Source organism: Vanellus vanellus (assembly GCF_965231255.1).
Source record: "Vanellus vanellus genome assembly, chromosome: 3".
In the NCBI taxonomy this organism is placed as follows: Eukaryota; Metazoa; Chordata; class Aves; order Charadriiformes; family Charadriidae; genus Vanellus; species Vanellus vanellus.
In genome coordinates this window covers 101,212,078-101,237,168 of record NC_138907.1, presented here as the reverse complement: position 1 = coordinate 101,237,168, position 25,091 = coordinate 101,212,078, and the positions used below count along the sequence as shown (strand labels likewise).

General features: G+C 39.0%; 1 protein-coding gene across 1 annotated transcript in view; it reads right to left on the bottom strand.

Annotated features, from left to right (window-relative positions):
• DST (dystonin) overlaps positions 1-25,029 on the bottom strand; it is a 313,178-nt gene extending 288,149 nt beyond the window's left edge. Inside the window, exons 1-3 of the mRNA XM_082481488.1 lie at positions 24,810-25,029; positions 24,308-24,342; positions 9,025-9,213 (exon numbers count right to left, since the gene is read on the bottom strand). Coding sequence (XP_082337614.1) covers positions 9,025-9,213; positions 24,308-24,342; positions 24,810-24,990 — 405 coding nt within the window. The 5' untranslated portion in view covers positions 24,991-25,029. The remainder of the gene's footprint in view (positions 1-9,024; positions 9,214-24,307; positions 24,343-24,809) is intronic.
• Positions 25,030-25,091: the final 62 nt, after the last annotated feature.

Sequence of the window (25,091 nt, the reverse complement as noted above, 5' to 3'; positions counted from 1 at the left end):
ATATCTGAGAGTTCTTTTAGAAAAAAATACCTCTTCCCCTATGTTTTCTTTTAGAAAAAATACCTCTTCCCCTATGTTACTGATTCATATGGAGGAATAGAAATATCATCAGTCTCTCCCTGAAATCCAATAGCAGAATTTTCCATTCAAGCATCAAAACCTGCTGATGAGCCACACAACAGACCTGGTTTTAAGTTTACTTCTTTTACAACAGTAGGAAATTAAACACAAAGTTCCTGTTAAAATATTTTTCTTAAGGTTGCAAAGTCATGCACTAAAATGTTACCAAATCCCAGATTCAAGGTTCACCCTGCAACCTTAGTTTAGCCTGTTTATTTGTATATTTTATATGTGATCACATACTATTATTTCCCCAGTGTCTTGCTCTCACTTAGTGCAAATGACGGGTGATATTCACTTCATAAACAGCTGTTCAATATTTCGTTTTGTCATCCTCTCTTCAGTGGGCAGTCCCAAAACTTAACTTGTTTCATGCTATTCAAATGCTGGTGTGAAGAAGAAATTATTATTTCATAGACTGTTCTGTGGCGCAGTATCTGACTGCTTCATGAATACTAATGATCTTCCCCATTACACAGGATGAAAACTGAAACCAGGAAGTCAATTTTGATACCTAGGTCAAAGTGAGATGCCCACCCTTCAAATCTCCAAGGCAGCACTCACTGCTTTTTAAAGAAATAAGAGATCCTCTCTTCATGCAATCTCCCATTTTATTCATTTACACACTTTACAACTTCTGCAGCAGAACTCCTACACATAAGAGTCATCCTAAGAGCACTTCCATCCTACGATGAATACAGAATACAGCCTGTGAAAAAACAGTATGCCATCATACAATTAAAGTCTGTATGACAATGCAGATGCATAATTGACTGAATTAAAGCTGCACGTGTAACCTTAATTCCAGAACTTGCTAACGTTTGAAAACTTGCCTTTGCCAAACTATTCTTTTAACATAATACCCATGTGCAATGTTATATATAAATACGAACAGATAACGGAGTCCCTTGCTATATAAAGATGTACTGTTTATGTGCCACAGTAGGATGTTACACAATACAACTCCAAAGAGTGACTTCTGTGGCAGCAAAGGAAAAGGAAACATCTGCATTTAGACTATAATTACTACACATCTATGAGACAATTACTGGTCATTTTAAGTTGTGCAAACAACACCATCATAACAAAATCAGAGCTCATTAATATTTTTTTTCAACCTGCCATTAGCTACCATAGAGAATTTACTATTTATGATTACTTACATGAAACATTTTTTTTTATACAATTAAGGCCTCTAGCATAATTTAGCAGCTTGGGCTTATATTACTAGGTCTCAAGGAAGGACACTGTGGTTTTAAAAAAGAAAAATTCTGAACAGCTAAAAATTTCATTTCTCAATGAGGCTACGCTGCATACATGTAGTATAATTTTACGAATGAACACAAAATCCCAGTTGATACAAATCATGGCAAAAAAAATATTAGACATTTTTCAAGCCAGGGTTTTACAGCTCTATTTCTTTGATAATACCAATGAAGAATATTTTATCTCATTCACTTCTAATTTAGTAGCAGGTTAGCTTCACCTCCCAGGACCAATATGATGCAAAGTCAGGTTTATCATGAAGTTATTGCAATCTGAACAAAAATGTAATCCACAGTTTGGAAACAGCAAACCACCATACTGGCAAGTGATGTCAAAGGTGTTTATTTGATAGTAAGCACTATTTTTACATCAAGAAGAGTGTAATTGGCTATGCTGCTTGCCTCCTCTCCTGCCCCCCCCCCCCCCCCCAAGACTAGCTCTGCTGCTTTCTTTTTTCTGAGCTTGTAAAAGAGAATTGAAGTCATAGTCACATCCTACAACAAAGATTGCTGTCTTAGCTTCATGCTGATGGTGCACTTTGACCCTAACTTCAACACCTTAGATCAAACATAGCCAGGCCACTTTAAGCTTTCATCCTATTTTCACTACATAAGCATTTGTGCTGGGAATGAAAACTGATAGAGACAAAATTAATCCATAGAAAAAAAAATCACTAGTAAGACAACAATATTTTTAAATCTCAGATCTATCTAATTCTCAACGTGTTTTAACAAAAAGCAGTTTTAAAGTTGTAAAGACATCACCTCCTTGGCCTAGTGAAACTCATGACAATACAATTTCAAAAAATCTAAACTGCCTAGGAGCTTTGCAAAAGGAGTGGAACAGGCAATTGCTACAATGCAATAGCTGAGCTGCAGGGTGGAGAGGGAAAAGCAGCCAAGAGGAAATCGGACGCAGGCAGCAAGGGAGGAGGTCACAGAAGCTAGAACAGCGAGAAAATGAAGTCTTTGTGATAAACTGTTTATGAAGAATTTATCAGAGAGGAGTTATTTGCTATAAGAAAAGCAATAAAACACAACAGTCCAAGAGAGAGATGTAAACAGTCTCTTGGTAGGCATGTGTACGTTTGGAAAGAGAAGAGGTACTTTTGAAGTCAACCCAATGACCACTAAAAGCTTTCTCTTCATTTCAAAGATTACTGGATTTAGCATTTATAGTCATATTTACAAAGATCCTACACACCTAAAACAGGTTGCTTGAGGTATTTTTAAAAATGTTTAAGATGGCTAGAAGCTTAAATCTTGTTAAAAACTTTACTAATCAGTGACCTAATAAACTCACAGGTGTTTCTCAAAATCCTCATCAATATCCTTTAGGTCTTAAAGCAAAAAATGCAATCCTTTTTTCCCTTTTTATATTCATGCACGTTCCCTGTATTTCTTCATTGTGGCTGTGCTCAAATTATCCTGAGAGAGGACACACGAGTGTGTGTGTGTGTACACACACAAGCGCATTCAGAGGCTGGTAGCTCACAGCTTTGTCATATATTTTGAGAACATTAAAACAATGTTAATAAAAATGCTGAATGTAGAAGTTTATATGATAATGTTTTGCCATATTTGCTTCTAAATGTGATTCACTGAAGACATAATCCAACAAAAGCAGATGTCTCCAAAAGAAAGAAGCTATGAATGTAATCTATACATTAAATAGCTAATACTTGGAATTAACCAAGTCTTGTGCAGGGTGATGAGTAATTTTTCTATGATGTCATATGTATTAGGTCATTCAAATATCATATAAAGTACATCATGGTGTTGCAAAACTAGTAAATTACACCAGAGTAAGAATGAATGGAAATCAGTGAAATGCAATGGCAATTATTTAATGGGACATATAAAAAACTCTTAAAAAGCCCTGTAGAACAACTTCATCCATATGAAAAAATTTCATCTCAAGCAAACTAAGTGTCAACTAATACCTAGACTTCTTCTATAAACGATTTGGTATCAAATGTTTAAAAAAAACTCCTCAGTGTTTTTCTTACAGAATTGTAACGCTGTTTTTCTCATAAGTTTTAATGCTTAAACACAGAAAAGCAAAAACCAGGATAGCTGAGTAAGACTATGGATGGGATGGCTCATGGTTTTACATGCATTAGAAACTGATTAACTTTACTTTCAAGCTTGCATCATCAGTCTTTACAGTGCAAGCTTCACTTCAGTCATGGGAATAGTCTCAGTGGAGCCAAACGAAGCTGCTCACATCAGTAGATTTTTCACGTGTCCTCCCAGACATCTGACCTTGCTCTTGGTTCCCTTGTAGTGAATTGTAGCAATGCTGCACCCACCCCTAAGGAGCTAAATTGCTTCAGCAAATGGCAGTCTTTAAATAATTAGAAACAGGTTCATTAGGAGACACTGAGGGATACCTACAAGCAGCAATCCTTCTGAGATCATCCTTAATAATCATTATTTGTCATCAGTTTATTCTTTGTAGGTTAAGGTTAATGTAGAGTTACATTTTTTTTTAACAGTCTTCATTAGATAATCACCTCAGTATATGCTGTCGCTACAGTGCTGGGATAAAATAGACCAGTAAGTTTGGCTGTGTAAAGTAAAAGGCTTTTGAGTAGAAACAGGGATTTCACATCTGAACGCGAAGGAACCAGGCTTATTTATGCCCCAGTCTCTGTAGTCTCATCTGCCACACATCTTACAGTGATCCTGTTATGACAAACGCAAGTGCAAATTTTGTTACTACATCTCATGATCTTAAATAATCCTTGGTGGCTGCATGAGTCAGGCAATTTAGGAGCTCTTCAAATTGTTTAACAATGGAGATGTCAAAAGACACTGCTTTAACAGCATCTTTCAACTATGTATTTAGACATAGAGGTGAAATGAGAATTTGGCTGAACTGTATGTCTAACTGACCACACAGCTGAGGAGCCAGATATGTTCACACAAACTCAAGGCCATCTTTTGGTCCCAGGCCAACACAGGAAAAAAAAGGATTAATAATTTGCAGAGTTTTATACATTTGCTTCAGAGCTGACCACTATTTAAAATATAGATAATATTTGCAAAATGCTTGTAATAAAACCCGCAATATAAAATTTGCCCTGGAGAACTATTGCTAGACAGCAGCGAACTCACAACAGGGGACTTCTGTGCATCCTTCCACACCTTCAGAAAATTTAACTACCCAGACAGAATCAGCTAGTGATTCTTGAAAGGAGTGATATGTAGCACTCCTTTGCTTTGCATGAAGCCATGCTAATTTAAAGAACACGGTTCTGTTTCTTCTCAAGAGTTCTACATTGTGTTCAAATATTCAAAGCACACTCCAGTAATAGGTATCTGTACTCTCCTCATTGTGAAGTTGATGTAAAACTGTCACCTATAGAGAATGTCAGCACAAATAATACAGCCACCAATGACAGAGTGACCTAAAGGACACAAGATATAACAACGTGCCATAGAAGGGGTAAGCTACACACCATTATGTTGATGTTGCACTGCAGTAAGATGAATAAAATAAAGTGAAAATGGCTATGCACTCCATCTGGTAAGGATCAGTATTAGGATGAAATATATTTAATGTCTTCATTAATGACCTGGAAGGTGTAAAAAAATAATGACATTTTCAGAGAAAACTAATGTTCTGTTTCTGCAAAGATCTGGTCATGTAGATTTTCAAGGGGAACAATTATTGTCTTCAACGGGATTACTCCCATACACACAATTACACCTAATTTAGTTCTGACAAGAACAGGGACAATACAGGAAAGATCTGAGATTGCTACACAAGAAGTGACAAGTAATCCAAGCAAATTCAGATACTTATAGCCATGTCTAGGAAACTGCAAAACAACATTAAGACACAACAAAACCAACCAAATACAAAATAGTCTAAATTAGCAGGAATAAGAAAGCCTAGCATCTAAACACCCAACAAAACTTTTAATGAAATATCTGAAAAGTCTTTAAACATATATCTTATCTTTGCAAGGCTTTTGACACCGTTTCCCATAGCATTCTCCTGGAGAAACTGGCTGCTCATGGCCTGGACAGGTATACTCTTCGTTGGGTAAAAAACTGGCTGGATGGCCGTGTCCAGAGAGTGGTGGTAAATGGAGTTAAATCCAGTTGGTGTCCAGTGACGAGTGGTGTCCCCCAGGGATCGGTGCTGGGGCCCGTTCTCTTTAATATCTTTATCAACGATCTGGATGAGGGGATCGAGTGCTCCCTCAGTAAGTTCGCAGACGACACTAAACTGGGGGGGCGTGTTGATCTGCTTGAGGGTAGATTGGCTCTGCAGAGGGATCTGGACAGGCTGGACAGATGGGCTGAGGCCAATGCTATGAGGTTCAACAAGGCCAAGTGTCGGGTCCTGCACTTGGGTCACAACAACCCCATGCAGCGCTACAGACTGGGGGCGGAGTGGCTCGAAAGCTGCCTGGCAGAAAAGGACCTGGGGGTGTTGGTGGACAACCGGCTGAGCATGAGCCAGCAGTGTGCCCAGGCAGCCAAGAAGGCCAACACCATCCTGGCCTGCATCAGGAATAGTGTGGTGAGCCGGACTAGGGAAGTAATCATCCCCCTGTACTCGGCACTGGTGAGGCCTCACCTCGAGTACTGTGTTCAGTTTTGGGCCCCTCACTACAAGAAGGACATTGAGGTGTTGGAGCGTGTCCAGAGAAGGGCTACAAAGCTGGTGAAGGGTCTGGAGGACAAACCTTATGAGGAACGACTGAGGGATCTGGGGTTGTTTAGCCTGGAGAAGAGGAGGCTGAGGGGAGACCTTATCACCCTCTACAACTACCTGAAAGGAGGTTTTAGAGAGATGGGAGCTGACCTCTTCTCCCTGGCGACAAGTGATAGGACAAGAGGAAATGGGTTCAAGTTATGTCAGGGCAGGTTTAGATTAGATGTTAGGAAGCATTTTTTCACTGAAAGGGTTATTAAACATTGGAATAAGCTGCCCAGAGAGGTGGTGGATTCACCATCCCTGGAGGTGTTTAAGAAAAGGGTAGATGAGGTGCTTAGGGACATGGTTTAGGAGTGGTGGTGTTTTTATCAGGGTAGGTTAATGGTTGGACTTGATGATCTTAAAGGTCCCTTCCAACCTCACTGATTCTATGATTCTATGATCTTAGTACAGAAACAAAACAGGCTAACATTTTTAGGACTGATTACTCAAAAATTTCCTGGATTAAAGAAATATGTTTCCATAAGGCCGTTTTACAGTTACTTTGGAAATAACGTTCTCTCTTGTCAGAAAATGCAGACAAAAAAAGCATGAGTAGGAAAAAAGCAACAAAAATTATGAGAACTGTTTTATGAGGAGAAATTATGTCTTCTAGTTAGCAGACATCATACATAATTTTTTTCAAGAGATGACTAAGCAGGATATGGCCATAGCTGCCTACAAATATTTCCATAGTGTAAACATCAAGACAACAGATGATTTATTTAAAGTGGTTCAAGTGGGCAGAGCTAGGAATAACAGGAAAAAATAATGGAAAGAAATTATGCAGACTATCAAGAGCATTTCTGGCACTGAATCATGTAAAACTGTACAAAGATAAATGCCAAAAGTATCATCACTGAAACTAAGTGGAACGAAGCTGCGACAAACCGCGGAATGGACAACATTGTGAATGCGTGGAACTTCACAACGCTGCAGTGATTTGTCATGGCATGAACCTTACTCACCCTGTCACCGTGGCATTAATAATACATTCAGAATAATTTACAATGTCCATGAGAAATGAAATCAGTGACTTATGTTTTCTGGATCACAGTCTAATAAAGATAATGACTTATTCTTTTTTGTAAAAATGTGAGTTCATCGAGGCTGTAGAACAAAAGGCTAGCAAAAGAACTACATAACATTGCATAAAAGATATACTGCAAAAGCAATTTCAAAACAGTGACATAATAGTGACAGCACTGAGGGAAGTTTTCTCTAAATCTGGGATTTATTATTGTTTCAGTGGTAGGTCTTGTCAGACACAGCATAAAGCCATGAAATGATAGGAAAGTGAAGTTATATAGTAACACTGTGCACTCTCTATTCTTATACTTTTTTTTTTTTTTCTGCTCCAGAAGCCCCTGACACGTTGCTGACTTTGGGGAAAAGAAGGGCTTTCTTAGCTTCACTAATGCAGTCTTCAAAGCCTGATTTGCTGCTTAGACCGTTTCCACAGTCTTAGCTCTTCAATTCACCACCACTCATGCTCTTTTTCCCATGTTAGAGGTCAGTGGCAGTTGGTAATAGCCTCAGCAACTACAGGCAGGCTTACCCTCAGCATAGGCCTACCATGGAAAAAATAAGAACAATCAAACAAAAAAGGGGATCAAAACCAGGAGTGGAATGGAAAATAATAGAGGAGATGAAGGAAGGACAACGAAGCAGGGAAAGGACCAGAAGCAAGTAATGAACAGAAGAGAGCCTGGTGAGAAGCTGGGCACCTAGAAGGAGTAACAAAGTTAGACAAAGTAGTCTAAGAGAGCAAGATAGGATGGGAGTGAAAGGGAGATGGTTAAGAAGAAAGGAAGAGCGGATCATTTAAGAAGAAAAGAAGACAAATCCATCAGATCAAATTAAACCACAGCAACAGCAGCAGAATAAAATAAATAATTAGCAGAAGCACAAGAGAACAGAGGAAATTGTGGAGTAGTGAAGTGAAAGCAGAGAAACGAAATGTATTTGCTACACGGTAAAAATTCTGGCAGTTCTTGGCAGCTCTAGCTTTCTTTTCCTTGCACAAGTTTCTTGCTCTCTCAGGCAATGTACTTCCACTAGGGAATACTCTTTCTCAAACCGACTTCAGAGCGTACTGATAATTCTTGGTGTTCAATTAACACAAATCTAGGAAGGTTCAGTTAGGCTGAAGCAACCTCGAGATAATCTTTTTTAGGGTATGTTCAATAGTTGCCTTTTTAATAATATTGGCTTACCAGAAGTAGTTCAGGCCTTTTAACACTGGCACAGATAGGTTAGTCAGCAAATGGGTCAAAGCAATAAGCTCTCATTAAAAGGAGAAATGCATTATGTCTGCAGGATATATCTTCACATGCATTTACATTAGGAATTGTGTAAGTGTTTCAACGAATTGTCATGTTTCCTCACTAAAAGTAGGTTATCAGTATTAAAAGAATTGTGTGTAGATCAAGCTGAGGAGCAAAGAACAATGAGACTTGATACAAGTTTTGTTGAGCAGAAAGATTGTAAATACTGTATAAAGCAGAAGAGATTTCAAAATTGCATCTAGTAATGAGATGTATTATAAATGTGGTTTAGTACATAGAATCGCTGATAAATCTAATTGTGAGGTATTTCAATAATGTACACGTATGCTATAAAAATATCTTAAGTAATATCACTATAAAACTATCAAATGAAGTGTCTTATTTGAATATTGACTATAGACTGAACATTAAATAAAAATCAAAATTAAATAACACTCTTCAGAACCGGATTTTTTGGAGTTACGAATTAGCATTAAATACAGTCTGACAAACTTATATCTAGATTCACTGAACATAAGAACTGGAAAAAGTTTTTAAATTGAGGAACAGAATATGGTTGCCCCCAAAATTAGAATTGTATTATATGCTTCTATAATATACTTTGAGTGGTATTTATCCCTAAAGGTAGAATACTTACAGGTTTTCGAGTTGGGGTAACTTGAACAGAATGATAAAATTCTGGTTGAACTCGGCTGCTTTTTTTTATTTTTCTTTTTCTTACAGAAGTTTCCTGCTCACTTAGGTGGTGAGCTTCCACTATAGGTTGTGTTTCTTCAAGGCGAGGTGCTACACGTCTTCTAGCATGACGAGGACTTGATCTAAAGCCCTGTAACAGAAAAAGCAATCATCGTGGTTGACATCTCCCAGAATGGACTCATGTAACAACAGAAAAATCATACAGGATCTTAACAATGACTTGAGGTACAAGCATGCTTATCTTAAATTAATATATTGTCCATATATACTGCATGTAACAATAAAGGGATGTTGCCAAGTGCTATTAATATCACATTTATTTTATATTTCTCAATTATATTTATTATTGACACAGCTAGTAGCAGTAACTCCTGCTGCTTTCTTTATAAGCTCACACTTTTAGTTATTTACAACTAAATAGTTCTAATTTAAAATTTCTAATTAAAATTTTCCAGGTTAATTCTTGGCCTCATGAGAAATTGTTTTAAAGAGCATGAGCTGAAAAGGTGCATTTTTTCCTGAGAATAAAAGTGAAGAAGAATTGGTAGCTGGCAACACTTAATTATGACTAACAATTCTCATTAAGAGTTCTGATGCTGCTAGATTTGGGGGAAGACCTCACCATTTGGAATAAAATAATTAAGACAGAGTGCTGTCTTTTGCTATCATCTGAGAAATACATGTATATTTGGACAAATTAATAAACTCAGGAAAAGCTGCCCTTCACAAATGCTTTTTAGAGGCTTGCTGTGAAAACTCTGAGCATCATCCAGAATGTCTCATAGCCTTACAGAATTTCATTCCTTTAATGGCAACACATATAATGCTAGCCCTGTATTGCTACCTGCAGAGCATTTACAGTGAGCATTCACTCATTTCACTGAGTCTCCTCTACGCCAACCATCCTGAGCATGCACGAGCCTACCATGCGTCATTTGTACCACATAAATGTTGGTGATATTAAACTTGGCCAGGTTGTAAACAAGAGTTTCATTCACTTAGTCACATCAGCTTTCAAATTAAGTGAGGCAAATGTATGTCCTTAGTGACAGTCTGTAGTTTAAAAACTACATTCCCTTTCAAAACCAAGAACAGATGCAACAATTATGAATTTTCTACCTTCTTTTCCGTTCCAGCAAAATATCTCTGCTGAAGTCCTTATGCAGCAAACCCAGCACTCAGAAATGGCTGGTCCATATAAAGAATCAAACTTCTGCAAGGTGCGATCTTAGCTAAAACTGCAGAAATTTATGCTGTGAATCTAAATAATCTGAGTTCCTGCAGCTAAAAACTAGTGGGAGCAATACATTTCCATATAAACCTGTTGTTCTTTTTTCCACCTTCCCTTAGCTTTTGGTTTGGTTTTTGTGTTTTATTTTGCCTTTTCTTTTGTTTTGTTTTAATTAGGAAATCAGCATAGAAAAGTTTAAGTGTTTAAAAGTTTAAAAAGTTTAAAAGCTTAAGTGTTGTTATGTTGGTAAATTGAAGCAATCAAAAGTCAGATGTATGGCTCTGTGGAAATTGGATTTACTCCTCTAATGTTCGTGAGACTGCAACGGAAGAGAGCGGCAACCTGTTCTGGGCACTCAGAAAGACAGCTTTTTTCATTATTTAAAGGTATGCCCCATTAAGTAAATGTACCCCTAAATAGCCAAAACACATTAATTTGTATTTACATACACATGCTAGTAATTGATACAGATACACATTGCATGCAACAGATGATGTGAAAAGGTTGAAGTGCCAAGGTGAAGTATCGGGTGAAGTAACTTTCAGACACTGGACAGGAGGGATAGGAATAGAGCCCAGCTCTACTTAGTCCATCTGGGAGGTTTGTGTCTGTGGTGCATCAGGGCTGTGAAATATATATGATGGAAAGATACCACCAAGATGTCCTGAATCCTATCTTATGATCCTTCCTATTCTACTGAAGCAATAGAGTCGTTCAGACTACAGGTAGGGCCAGACTTTGACTCCCTATATCTTAATGGAAGTGGGACCCTGTCCGTATCAACCAACACATGCAGCACAGTGGAAGCCGCTGCAGCCAGCAGACCTGCACGGATTTAGGAAGATCTCTAAACATTCAAAAATGTACATGTGTGATATACTCTGCCACACTATTCTAATGGGAAAACTTACTGCCCCATTTGCTTTCTACACTGTGAAATAGCTAACAGATACTTACAAGCTGTATCATTCAACAGTATACTAGGACTATTCAGGATGACAGGTAAAAATACAACACAAGGAGCCTACTATTATAAAGCTTATTTCTTATGGAGATTTTCTTTTACAAAAAAATGTTAGTGTGCATCAGGGATTATTTCATAGTAAAAGAAAATATTCCTTCCTGGTATTGCTTATACCCAGCAAATCTATTTTGAGTTCTGAAATCAGAAGATATTTTCTAAATGTTAAATGCATTATGATTCATTTACAGATGATGGCTACTGGCTGAAGTCTGGTTATATACCCTGCACAGCAGCTGCTGCCTCACCATGCTCCCATCCCCATTAGCTGGATAAAACTCTTTGGGAAAGTATGTTTATGTAACAGAAGAATTTGGTAGAAGCTAAGCAGCTCTAAAAGTGCTTAGAGACACATGCCAAATAGGGATTTAAGTATGTGGGTCTCTCTCACTGAATGACTTCACCTCAAAATACTTCAAGGTTTACTGATTATTATGCTTCAATATGAAACAGTCACTTGTGACTTCCAGAAAAGTCTGTTTATAGACAGTGCTTCTCCTTTGTATTTTATATATATTTCTCTTTTGCTAGCAAGAAAATGGAATCTTTATCTCTTTAAGAGCTCATCTGCTTCTGTTTGCTGAAGCTTATTCTTCACTTGAAGTCATAATCTGCCTACAGTATCACAAATGGTTGCTCTGGGGAGGATTATAATGCAATAAAGGCAGAGGATCATGATTTCAGGTGGAAAATTAATTCCATATCAACAAAGATAATGTTACAAGGGCAGAGTCCTCATACCAAACCCCAAAATGCTTACTCATTCCTGCAATGAGATTTTGCCAGAGTAAAAACCCAAATCTGGAAAATTTCAAAATTTGGTAATCAAAAATGAAGACAGGAGTCAAAAGTTATGTAATGTATGGGAACTGCCACTCCTATGCTCAATGCAAGACTAGAACAGTCAGTGATTCCTTCTCAATGGTGAAATGAATAGACGTTCCTTGCATCATCTGTGTTATTTATCCTTCAGCTGAACCCATAATTGAGAACACATCATGCTGTTACAGCAATCAAAATTAAAAAATATGAAAATGACACAAATATCTGTTTGGTAAAGAGAGCGCTATTTTAGATGTTAAGCCAGCGCTCAGAGGAAAGCAGGAAAGTATTACAAAATATTCAGTGACGCACAGCACACCACCTGAGACCAAATCACTGAGCAAACACTGGAGATTTTAACATCATACTGGCAATACAATGAGGTTGCTATAACACCATTAACAATTTGTAGTTTCCGGTATCATGTGAATGCTGTGTCACTGGACAGTGACAAACATTTTCTTGTTCTTTGCATTGAGAGTTGCTCATCCCCTACTGCCTGACTCATTTTTATGCCTGTACAATTTTGACACAAGGCAAACCAAACAAATAAGACTTCAAACATATTTTTAGAAAATCTGTTTTCTTCTAAATATTAAACATTTACACTACAAAGTATTTTTCCTTAAAGAAACAACTCAAATGACCACCAGAATGAGTTTTAGATATCACAGAGGAAGACAGGAGGCAAACTGGGATTATCTTCTGTCCAAACCCATCCATGCACATCCTCCTAGTTAGTCAGTTTGAATCCTTGAAGAATGATCTTCCTAATCATCCTCTACTGTCAGCAGGAGTGGAGAGGTGTCTCTGGAGGCCAGTGCAGAGCCAAAGCCTCATTCACCTACTCTCAAGGGAGCTGTTCTGTCTTTGGAAGGAGGCTGGGGAGATCAGCCTCTTTTAGATGAAATACATCTTTGTGAATTAATACTTTTATGTCTTCTCTAAAAGTGTTTTTTCTTCTGGAATGAAGTGTGATAGGACGAGAGGAAATGGGTTTAAGTTATGTCAGGGGAGGTTTAGATTGAATATTAGGAAACACTTTTTCACTGAAAGGGTTATTAAACATTGGAATAGGCTGCCCAGGGAAGTGGTGGATTCACCATCCCTGGAGGTGTTTAAAAAAAAGGGTAGATGTGGTACTTAGGGACATGGTTTAGAAGTGTCAGGGTAGGTTAATGGTTGGACTTGATGATCTTAAAGGTCCCTTCCAACCTTAGCAATTCTATGATTCTATAATATTGAAAGGACCTCTTGTGTCTATCTTTACACCCCAACCAACAACGAATGTTGCAAGACTGGGTGCTGTGTGCCAGAGAGCACAACCGAGCAGTTGTGTAAAATTACTTCCACTGTAAGAGGTTTTGTAAAAAAGTATCTTCTTATCCAGCCAAATTTTAACTTAACACCCCCTGATTCTTGTGTATAGAAACACAGTGTGGGGTTCCTCTGACCAAAGCTCAGCAGACCTTCCCTCTCTGGGTTCCCTTTCGAGCCACTGGAGTCAGCAGGTCAGACAAACCATTCCCTAACAGCATCTATTTCTCTCCATTGGCCTTAAAGGGAGCCCAAGTTGAGTACTTTGCTCATAGACATCCATACTGTAAGTATCCAAAATCAGATAGGATGGATAAAATCTATGATGACTAGGTTTTGGTCTGCCTTCGATACTGTATTCATCATTCCATATATAATTTATCATCAGATTTCCTCTTATTTTCCTCCTTCTACATGAAATAATTCCAGTGTCTTCCATCAATGTTTTTTTGGTAAGAGTTTTACATGTCCTGATTCACAGACTTTTGCTGGATCCTGATAAGCACAGTACTCTTATGAATTTGCATTACTGATATATATATATAAAATAGTATAGCATGTTTTTCCATTCTGTTTAAATATTTTCCATCCCATCTTCTTTTCTGTTCGGGCTATACATCTGAAAGAGGTCTTCACTGAATTGTCAAGAGTAATTCAAAAGGCGCTTTCTGGAGAGCATAAACTGAAAAATTAATAAAGTGGGTAAACGACTTTTCTCTGTAATACATCCAGCCTTGCATTTATGAATATCATGTATGTTCATTTGCCCCATTCTTCAGAATTTATTCAGTATGGTTTGGTATTTGATAACCAAGTATGTGATACTCTGCAATCCTTGTTATGTTTTTGCCTATTCCCATTCCTAGCCCACCTATTAATATAAAAAACAGGATTTTGAAACTTCTTAAAAAACTTGTCTAACTTTTGCTTCTTTTATTTACAGATGAGGACATTTTGGATAATGTATTGAACCTTTTTCTTTCACTTTCTTGGTTTTTCTGTATTTCTTTTTAATTCTTTTTTCTGATACTTTAATAGCACCATATGACTACATTAGTGCTATCCCATGTGTGCATTATTGCTTTAGTGAAATGAATACTTGACTTCTCTATTCTTTCATTGTGTGATTGTATTAATTCACCACATGCTTTTCCTCTCCATTCTAGTTTCTACTGTCCCTACTTCCTTCATCATACATTATCTATTATCTTTATGCTTGATGAGAAACCATATTAATTCTTTTTTAATTTTTTCCAGTGTGTATTTTATGTGTAATATATTGGGTGTCAGAATTCTAATCTTGGAACCCAACCTTTCCAGCCAGTATGTGTATTCAGAGTCACTAAGCATTAACTTCAAGAGAAGTGAGAGTGCGTTATCCGATTTCCAGCTGAAGTCAACAGAAATCTCTGCATTAACTTCAGCCGACACTGGACTGCAGCCCAGTTTACCTTCTGGCAGAACATCAGTAAACCACAGAAAAAGCAGTAGCTAGCATTAAGCCACAATTCGGCACGCTAGGAGGAATGACAACGGAACTCAACTCTTTGCAAATGCCTTTACAGGTATTTGAGTGAGTCCTGTAGATTAGATGCACTTTTGCAGGTGCACTAATGAATATCAAAGCCAAAGGAGATAGGATATCCAACTTCGTGTGCTTGCTTTTAAGGCTTTTGACAGTGGTTGTGTATGCATGAGAATTGTCACATATTACCATTGTCAATTAATGGCCTCAAGAAACAGTCTTTGAATTGTCAGTTACTGCCTGTTTAAAGCTCGGAAACTTTCATGTATATGCAACCTACAACATCTTAAGGCCTGGAGACATTAGTATGTGTGGTATCAAAACCGTTCTCAAGATGCCAGAGTTCTTAGCTGTTTTGCAGACAAGCTGAAAAAGAATTAAACCCTATAGCTGAAGTACCTACTTGAACTAAAAAGGCAGGTTTAATTAAATAACTTTATTGTATCAAATTCCCCTGCACGCTGAAAGAGACAAAATTGAGTCTTTCTGCTGCACATGAAAACATATATATACACATCTGTATTGTAAGAACAGTTTTAAATTAAAAAGTGACCAAGATTGTATTATTTCCCTCCTTCTCCCATAGTGACTTCCATCCCAAATATCCTCAGTCTACAAAGAAACAACAAAAAAAAAAACTCCACAACTTTTACTTAACTTCCAGTTCTGCAAGTTAAACCCAAAATACAGGTTTCAAGTTAAGTCCCCCAAACTACTTATACATCCTCTCTAATAGTAAAGATTGCTAATTAAAGCTAGGTCTTAGTTTTCTGTAGCAGAAAGATTACCTACACTCACTCAGTATATTATTTCACAAATGCACAAGGAGGAAGCAACTGCATTTACTCTTTCTTGGTTCTAGCAGGTCTCAAAAAACAGACTGCAGCCTTTTATTTTATTTTAATCTTAGCTAAGGGTTACTCCCGTAAAGATCTGAATCAAGATTTAAAACATCGAATGTAAGATTTTACATTCAGTTTCTCATTCCACTCCTTCATTACTCCTTCATTCACTGATGCTTCTTTGCATGCCTTATGTTTAATTATAGGAGATATTATTCTTATCTTCTAAAACCTAAACTCTAAGCAGTGCTGGAGCCATTTCTCAGATATTGAAGACTGATTTGGCATGTGTCATATTCCAAGATAAGTCCATGCATTCTAAGGGATTAGAAGCAATTGTCTTTTACGTAACCTGAACAAGATTACTCTTCCAACCGAGTTCATGAAATACAACATCAATAACCTGCTTTCCAGCTCCTAAGCAGGCCCCTAAGTGTATGTATACAAGCCCTTGTGTGAACCTAGGTTTTAGATATGAACTTAAAATACAGTTTTTAATAACCCATGCTGCATTACACTGCTGGTTTACACAATGTGTTTGTTTTTCCCTGTCATAAGGTTAGGATTCCTATCAAAGCAGGTAAACTGTAACTCTACAGGAAAATCTGATGATGTGGAAGCAAATAGCCAAAGAGCATTCCCAGTCATGCCTCAAGATACCCTTTAAATACTCTTTCCTGTCTAAATCTATAAAACACAGAAGCTGGCTTGTTCTCCAAGCAGTCCTATCATTCTCTGACACGAAGGCTTGCAGCCCTCCACAGACGCCTTGCCTTTGCGATGGTTTGTCCCAGTTCCTTCCCTGTTACCTCAGGGCACCACAAGCCTACAGTAGGAATGGAACAATTATTTAAGAACAAAAATAAATCAGAGTACTGCTTGATCAGTGGTCTGCAAGGGAAAGTTTAATTTACAATATACTAGCACATTCCACAAGCATATCCCTCTTCCACCCCTTCTTCCTCCGTTTTCCATCTCATCACTTCTCCTCAGCTTGGGCAGTGTACGGTATACATCAAGAATCTGCCATAAGGAATTACCTTTAAATATTAAAAATACAGTAAGAAGGAGAATAAGAAATAATACACAGATTGCTAAACCACACAAGTGCTGCCCCAATATCTAATACAATGAAATGCTTCTTCTGTCCAGTGTGCTTGTTTGAAGTGCAAACTGCTGAGAGAATTCATGCCACCACAGTATGTGAAGATGGGTTTGCACTTTGTCAAGCATAAAATAGATGCGTAACTGATGAGAGACTTAACAGGCATATATAAAAAAAAGATACCCAGATACCTAGAGATACCAATAATATATCTGAACAGGTCTCTCCTTCAGGCGCTACTAGTCTAAGCTCCCATTACAGCCAATGAAAAATTTAGTCAATACATTCAGTGAGGCTTGAAGAACTGTTTGGCTCATTCCGAAGCAGACACCTACACTAGGTCAGCTGAGTAGCTCTACAGACTATAAACTGTAAATGCTTACAGCAAGCTTATCTTGCTGTATAAGAAGATGCTGGTTTTGCAAAGTCACTTTCTGACTCCAACTGCACTTTACATGCAGGAAGGTAGTGGCAGCAGATCAGAAGGGAATGATGCCTCGACCTAGTTGCATCATTTTGTTCTCTCTAGAACAAAGAAGGAGGATAAATATAATGCCTCAATCTGACATGATTATGCATTTCAGTGTTGTTGGTGCTATCGATTCAGATAATCATAAATTAAGTCTTTTAAGAACTGTGCTTCACTTCCAGTCTGCTCTACTATTCACCCTGCCATCCTGAAGCCGAGTGCTGTATTTAAGCAGCTGAGTGGACAGGGGCAATAAGGACATTGGCACAACTTGTAAGAAATGTGTCTTTTCCCAAATGTCAGCTGCAGTTAGTTTCTATAGCTGATGTAGTGTTTTCACACTTCAGCCGTAACTCATGTTTCATTCCCGCTGATGAGTCAGGAACAGCAACCACCGACTCTCCTTGATGCAAGGCAGTAGGGCACAAGGGAGTACAGCGGGGGCTCAGACACTTTGGACAGCAGAAGTACCCAGATAACAAGTACCCAGGCTTGCAGGTGAAGTAGAAGCACAAGGAATCGGTTCAAAAACAAGCCAGCTTTGCTAGCACTAGTGTGCTCAGCAGTAGAGTGCCAAGTCCTTGCCCAGGGGAGCTGGAGAGGCCCGAGCACACCCTCTTCAGAAGCTGAGACCCCTCCAGACCGCAGAGCTCAGGGGGCAGGCTGAGAGGCTGCGGCTGTGGATGGCACCCATTCACGTTTGACACTGCCAGGCCCAACAAGACCAGATCAGCTGAATCAGATCCTGCATGAAAACAGCAAGGTGACTTCACCCTGTGTTCTGCCTGGTTCTTCAGCAGCACATCAAAGGTGCCACTCCTTAAAAAAGCCTGGGGGCAGAAGAGAGTGTGAGTGATGCTTCCATGCCCTAGGAAAACACGTGTAACAGCCCAGGAGCGGAAACAGCCCCAAGGGTGATACTATCCTGTTCTCGTGGTGCTTGCTTTCATTTAATAGCCTCAGCTTAAAGTGCTGAGCTGTTTCTGAAGGGGCACCCACAACCTGATCTGTCACCCTAATCATGGTAACCAAGAAATCACTGTAGATGATTAAGCTTTTCTGAGGCATGTGTGATCTGTGGACCCCTGCATGATCCTTTCTGTCTGTATAAGAACAGTCTACAGCAGATGTGGTAATACATGTGTTCACCACAAGTATGACCTCAGCAATTTCAATTCACAGTTTCAATCTGAGGTTAATTTCGGCCAAAAAACAGTAGCTAGAAGTTCCCATTCTGTACACGTATACAATGTGGCTGCTAACACACAGATGGTGACAAACTGTGCTCCACCTGGATCCCCTTGAAACCAGGGCTCTGCTTGCTTGCAAGCAGCTGATTGTGTGCACCAAGAATGTGGCATACAACACCACTGAAGCTGCGACCTCATCTAAAACACACATTTCCAGTAGTTACTGAGAAGCCTGGATATGTAACTACTTACATGATAGCTAGGAGGTTGTTGACATAACTATACAAATGGGAAACAAAATAGTAAGAAGAACTTTTATTATGTACTGGATCTTTATGCAGTTGTTGTCCCTAGGTCCTTATCGCCACCTGCTAGAGAACGGTGAGGACATGTTCCCTTATAATGCAGGTCCCAATATGCAGTGTATGGAGACCATGCATTACCACTGATGTGGACCGTGACAAAATGTCAGTACTTTATGGGGTGATTGACGGAGCTAAGAGGAGATCCCCTCAGCATTTCAATGCTCTGCAGACTGTCGGAAGCCAGAATAGAGATGCAGGCAACCAGATGGCTATAGAAACATTTGCATAGCATTTGTATACTGCACTGTAGTACAGAGTAAAGGTATCCCAGTTAACTCCTCTGGAGTTAGCTCAGGAGCCCAAGTGGTCTTGCTGCAGCAACCAGAGAATTGCCATATATTTTGTGATACAATTGCCAAACAAGCTGTTTCTCAGCATATACCCATGCTTGCTAGGGTATCTGAAGGCAGCACTGCAGTGAATAAAGCTGGCAAACGGTGATGGACAGATGACGTCTAGTAAGCAGAATCTCAGTGGTACTTAGTTTGCCATGTAACAGCTCAGGGAGACATACTCTGTCTGGGCCACGTTATTGGACATGTTATGAAAAATGGAGAGAAGGATTTGTCCTTATACAGTGTAACCTGTATTCATAGCTCTCCATTCATTCCTGTACATAAGTGCTTTCATCCATCTAAGAAAACAGTTTCTTTTTGTCTCTGATATATTTTCCCTTGAACCTGTTCCTTAACTCTTAGACGGCTAATGGAAAAACAGCTTAAACATCCTGGGGGAAAAGCGTGTCAAACAAAAAAGTAAAATATTTTCGGGCTGATTCAGCTCTGCAAAGACAAAGAGACATCCTTTGAATAAGTGAATGAATGTATTTTTCTGGCTAGTCCTGTACATTTCTGTTGCTCCTTGACTGCACTCCCTCCAATCAAACAGAAGACTCAAATTCAGCTTGGAGGGTCTGCTGATTTCTCTTTTCACTGGAGCTGTACATATCTAGAGCAGTTTATAAATAACCATAACATTCAGGATGAATTATGGTGCAACTCTTCAAAGACTATTCATTATTGTTTTGTAAGATATCTAGAATTGTATTTTTAGGCACAGTCGCCTCAGAAAGGGGACGATTACGGCAAAGGTATGCTTAGGGATAAATTTATTAACACTTTTTCTGGGTATCAGTTGTTGGCAAAGTCAAGATATACATTTACCAGAAATTGTTGTAGTATAGTTTTGCATCCATTGTACCATAATGGATGATTTAGCAAATTCATTTGTTCTTAAAAATTGTCATCAGTCGTGGCTGACCTATTTCACTACCAGTCTTGTCACAACAATAGACTGAATATATATTAACCTTGTAGTGACTGTTCAGTAAACCAAGAAGAAAATGTGGGGTCTGCAAAACTGAAAACAACCAAATGTTATTCCTTTGCTACAGCTGTGGTTAATACATGCTTCCAGCCCTCCCAGAGAGTCTTTTCATAAAGTGTCAGCTCCTGTTTTCCTTACTGATGTGCCTAGTCCCACCAGACATATGCCTGGGTTATATGAAGTCAGAATTTACGGTGGACTGTAAAAGTTCTACAGATTTGCTTCCTAGTAGGTTTATACCTGCAGATCTCAGTGGAACCATTCACAGGAAATTTGCCAAAAATATATGAGTCAAAATTAAATAAATACAAAAAGATACCATATTGCTTGTGACTACCCACTGACACTGATACCTTCAGTTCCTGAGATCACAGTATTTCTAATTTAAAAGGTAAAATAAAGGAAAACTGTAAAGCTCAGACAATTTCAGGCAAAAGATTTGTAAATCTGGTGATTTTTTTTTCCCCAGTAATATGAAAAACATCAACTACTGGTTTAGCATTTGCACAATTATCCCTTCACAATCCCATAAAAATCAACCATTTAAAGATCCTGAATGAGAACCTTCCTTTTCAACAGTTCTTACCCCCAATTTTAAGAATTACACCATTTGGATTAATTCCTTCTAACCTAAGGGCTAGAAGCTTACTTCCTTTTTAATTGAAAGGTAAAAATCTCACATAATCCCATGACTCCAGAGGCTTTGGCAATAAGGAAAACTAATTCAGAAAGAAATTTAAATCACAAGAAGTGGAAACACCAACACATTAAGCAATGCCTTTAAATTGTAAAGTACAGAAGACATTCAAACCTCTTTTTAAAGTGTAAGATGCTAAACATTGAAATGTATCAAGCCCAAGCCTCCAAAGTACTCAGAGAAAATTCCTGTGCTTCATGAAAAACCAAACTTCTACAGAGAGCATGAAAAGAATGCAGTCAGTGAATCACTGATTACATTCACATTTTTGAATATACAAGGAATAATAATAAAACCAACAATGGATCGTAGTCCCTATTTTGGTAAAACTCTCCCTGAGTTACATTGTGGTTTTGGTGTGGTTTTGGTTGAGCCCAGACATTTCATTCTGCAACTGATTCTCAAAATAAAGAAAGGAGAGACTAGTGCAAATAGCTACATCAAAGTCTGATTTGTCATGTAAGCAATGAATATTTCCGTTGGAAATTTACTTGTTTTCTTTTTACAGCCATGGCATATCTAGGTCTCCCTCAGATTAGAAACATTAACTATTCTGGGTGTGATTCATGGAGTATCAATAGTACCTGGGAGATGAAGGAATCTTAAGAGCAGTTACAGTGATAATGAACTTAATGGACAGAAATAAAAAATGTATTAAAAAAAAGGCCTGACAAACTTCAGATGGTAGTAAATAAACATTAGTGGGGAGGTGGAGACACCACTGTATTATCTCAGAAAACTCTCACATCTTTTTGCTGGTTATTTTTTCTGTTATGAAGCACTGCTAACAAAGACAGACTTTAACCTACTTTATATTCATAATGATTCATGCAAATTTACCTCCTTTTGAGGCAGGGGGTCAAGTGTTTTAAGTTCATTGTATAATAAGTAATATCTGCATAGACTTTTGCTGTTTAATAATAAGGCACGTTTTGCAGAGGCATTCAAAATCAAGACCCACAAAAATGGACTATTTGTGGATTCAGTTCATCAGTGGCATATAAAATTCAGAACAGGAGAGCTGATAAGGATCATAAATACATTTTCAAATTTAATATTTACTCTCCCATAGTATGGTGTCTTATTTTTTAATGTGGGGTTCAATACTAAAAGAAAGGGATGAAATAGTTCTCACTGTATGTAGACAAAGACAATGTAGGCACGCACCATGAGAGCTGCAGCTCTGGCAAAGAACCTCAACATAAATTTGCTACACATCTATTTTTCCAAATATAAGGCTTTCCTGGCAGGCAGCCAATCATGCAGGAATTGCCAACCGTTCTGTAGATAGGGCAATTATAATTCTCTGTGCACTGCCACTAGACCACCTGCACATTCACGTGCGATGTAAGTCGGATTTGAACCTAGCTCTCAGGAGATGAATGCCAACCCACTGCTATTTACTATCAACCTATTTTTCATAATCTTTTATTATCATTAAGCCACACCATTTATAACTGCACCTGACAAACAACTAAGCATAGTGGATGCTAGCAGATGGACCTTATGCTATAAAACTTAGAGTTGAGATTTTATGTTCATTGGGGGGAATTAGGTAAAGCCCATATTTTCATGTATCATGCTTTGCTTTTATCAACTTCTTATTGGAGTTGGAAGGGCATCATGTTTTGTGCTGATATAGAATGAGAACATCGAATTCTGCTTTAGATAGTGCTGCCAATATTTTCATGGGAGTATGCCTGTGGTTTTTTATTAATCAATTTGATTAGATTCATTAAAATAAGGTTTTACTTGAAAAAAAAAATTGGAAAATGAAAATTTAATGATTTCAAATGAGTCATCGTTTTCTCTTAAGAACTGAAAGTCTATCATCAGATAATGAAGGGGAAAACAGCTCCACCACTTACCTAAAAGGGTAGTTTAGACCATTAACTGTGGTGTTACTCTGTCTAAACAAAATGTAGAAAATTATGAAAGACTATAAAAGTTCTTATTAGTTTATTCTAGCACATTTCAGTAAATGGAAACTTCTAGGAAATATTTTAAATTCATCTGCTTCTAACTGGCTTATATGCAAAGAACCACATGCTGAAGTAATAAAAATAAATTAGTTACTTTGCAAACTTCCCTTTTAAGAGTCACCATACAGGACAACACGTATTTCAAAAGGGCATGACACATTAAACTTTTTCTCTATCTAGGCTCAAGAGTGAGAGAATTTTACATGGAAACCAAGTATTTCATATTGGAGGAACTAAATCAAGAAAAAATCTTTTGACTTCCAGAGGGACATGGTTTTTTGTTCGCTTTACTGCAGCACTGTTCAGTCAACAACAAAATCAGACTTTTCATGTTTTAAAGATGGGATACTCCCTATGTTGTCTTCTTCTTGTGACAGCGTGTACAAATTTCAAAATAGTTAGGAGTTTCAAACTAATTGCCAATATGAACCACGTTGCAAAAATATATCCCGTGAACACTTTTGAAAGCATTACTCATAATTGGGTAATTTTCTCACCCACAATCGGGTAAGGAAAAATGCAAATAATTCAAAACAAGAGATCACTTTAGCACAAAACTCTCTCTCAAGGCTTCCAGAATAACAGGCAATGGCATGAAGATATGCTTTAAATCAAGAGCAGGAGACCAGGCAAGAGAAATAGCTAGACAGGAGCTCTACTGGGCAGCATGGAAACAAAGTAGATACTAAAAAAAATATTATTTTCCATATTTTCCCAGCAATTACCCTCCTCATTCAGAATCCCTTGGAAGTGACTGGATTTTCTGTTATACTTTTAGCACTGGCACATAAGAGTTTTGATTCCCCTGACCTACGAATACAGAGTCACCAAATGAGGCACCTGCCAAGCAGGCTTGAAGTCTGGATCCTTCTGGGATCTCCCACGGCAGTGTCCAAGCCAAGCGGGCAACTTCCCTGACAAGGAGCAAGTCACAGATGAGGGCTGGCGGCAAAGCAAGCGAGCCGAAGCTCTGCAGTCGCACAACCTACCAGCTCTGCACGTATTTACAGTGCAGTCAGTAACTGGGCTTGGGGGTTGCTAGCTGGACAGAGGGAGGTCTGGCACGTACATCAAGCGCAGCTTTTCTTGAAATGACCAATTGCTTTGGAAATGACACAAATCAGCAGGCTGGTTAGGGTAACACAAATAAACAGTTCACATTTTGTGTGGAGAAAAAAAAAAAAAAAACAAACAGAAATGAAAGAAGACATTATGTCTTTCATGCAAAATTAAAAGTTTGCTATGTGATTTCATTAACAAAAGACCAACACGATATGTACTCAGGTAAAGAGAACAACTTCTGACCTTGAAATTGCGTGCTAAATAAATTACCTCAGAGCGAAAGTGATGAGTTCTCATGACAGCATCTGGAAGGGAAGCAGAAAGACACACAGGCTGCATCCAGCTCCACCTCACATTTCGCTCCGACTAACGGTTTTATCTACTTGCTCGCCCTTTTGGCACATATTCCCGGACGGGGTCTGTCTCTGCCGGCGCGGCTGGCAGCTCCGCCCGGCATTTATATTTAATTCATCTGGAAGAAGTTGAGCATAAAGTTCTGCTGCACTTGAGAGGCCGGGAAGGGCTGAGGGGGGTGGGGGGGTTTCCCGGCCCCTCGCTTCCCTCCCGCGGGCCGAGGTTTGGCTAAGGGATGGGTGGAGACAAGGCTGCCGCAGTCCGGGATTCGGCTTGGATTTGCTGTAAAGCCTTTGCCCGGCTAAAGGGAGGCAGAGCGGCCCTCCAACCGGCAGAAACAGCGGGATGGGCCGGGGGCACACACACACACACCCCCCACACACCCCTCCGCCCTCAGGGACCCAGCGGCATCTCTCACCTCGGCTCCTTGAGCGACCCGAAAAGACGGATTTGATGGGATGCCTCCCTTTCTGGAGCCTGCGGTGCCAGCAGCAGAAGAATAAAATCGTAGCGATGGTCCCCAGCAGCAGCAGGAGCAAGAAGAGGGCGCACTGGATGCTGTAGGGTCTCAGCAGGACCAGGAAAGCCGCGGCGATCATGGCTCAATGAGCGCCCGGCTGCCCCTGTGCGTGCGCGGGTCTGCGGCGAGCGGCGGGGGGCCGGGCAGCGCCGGGCAGCCTCTCCCCCCGGCAGCGGGGCG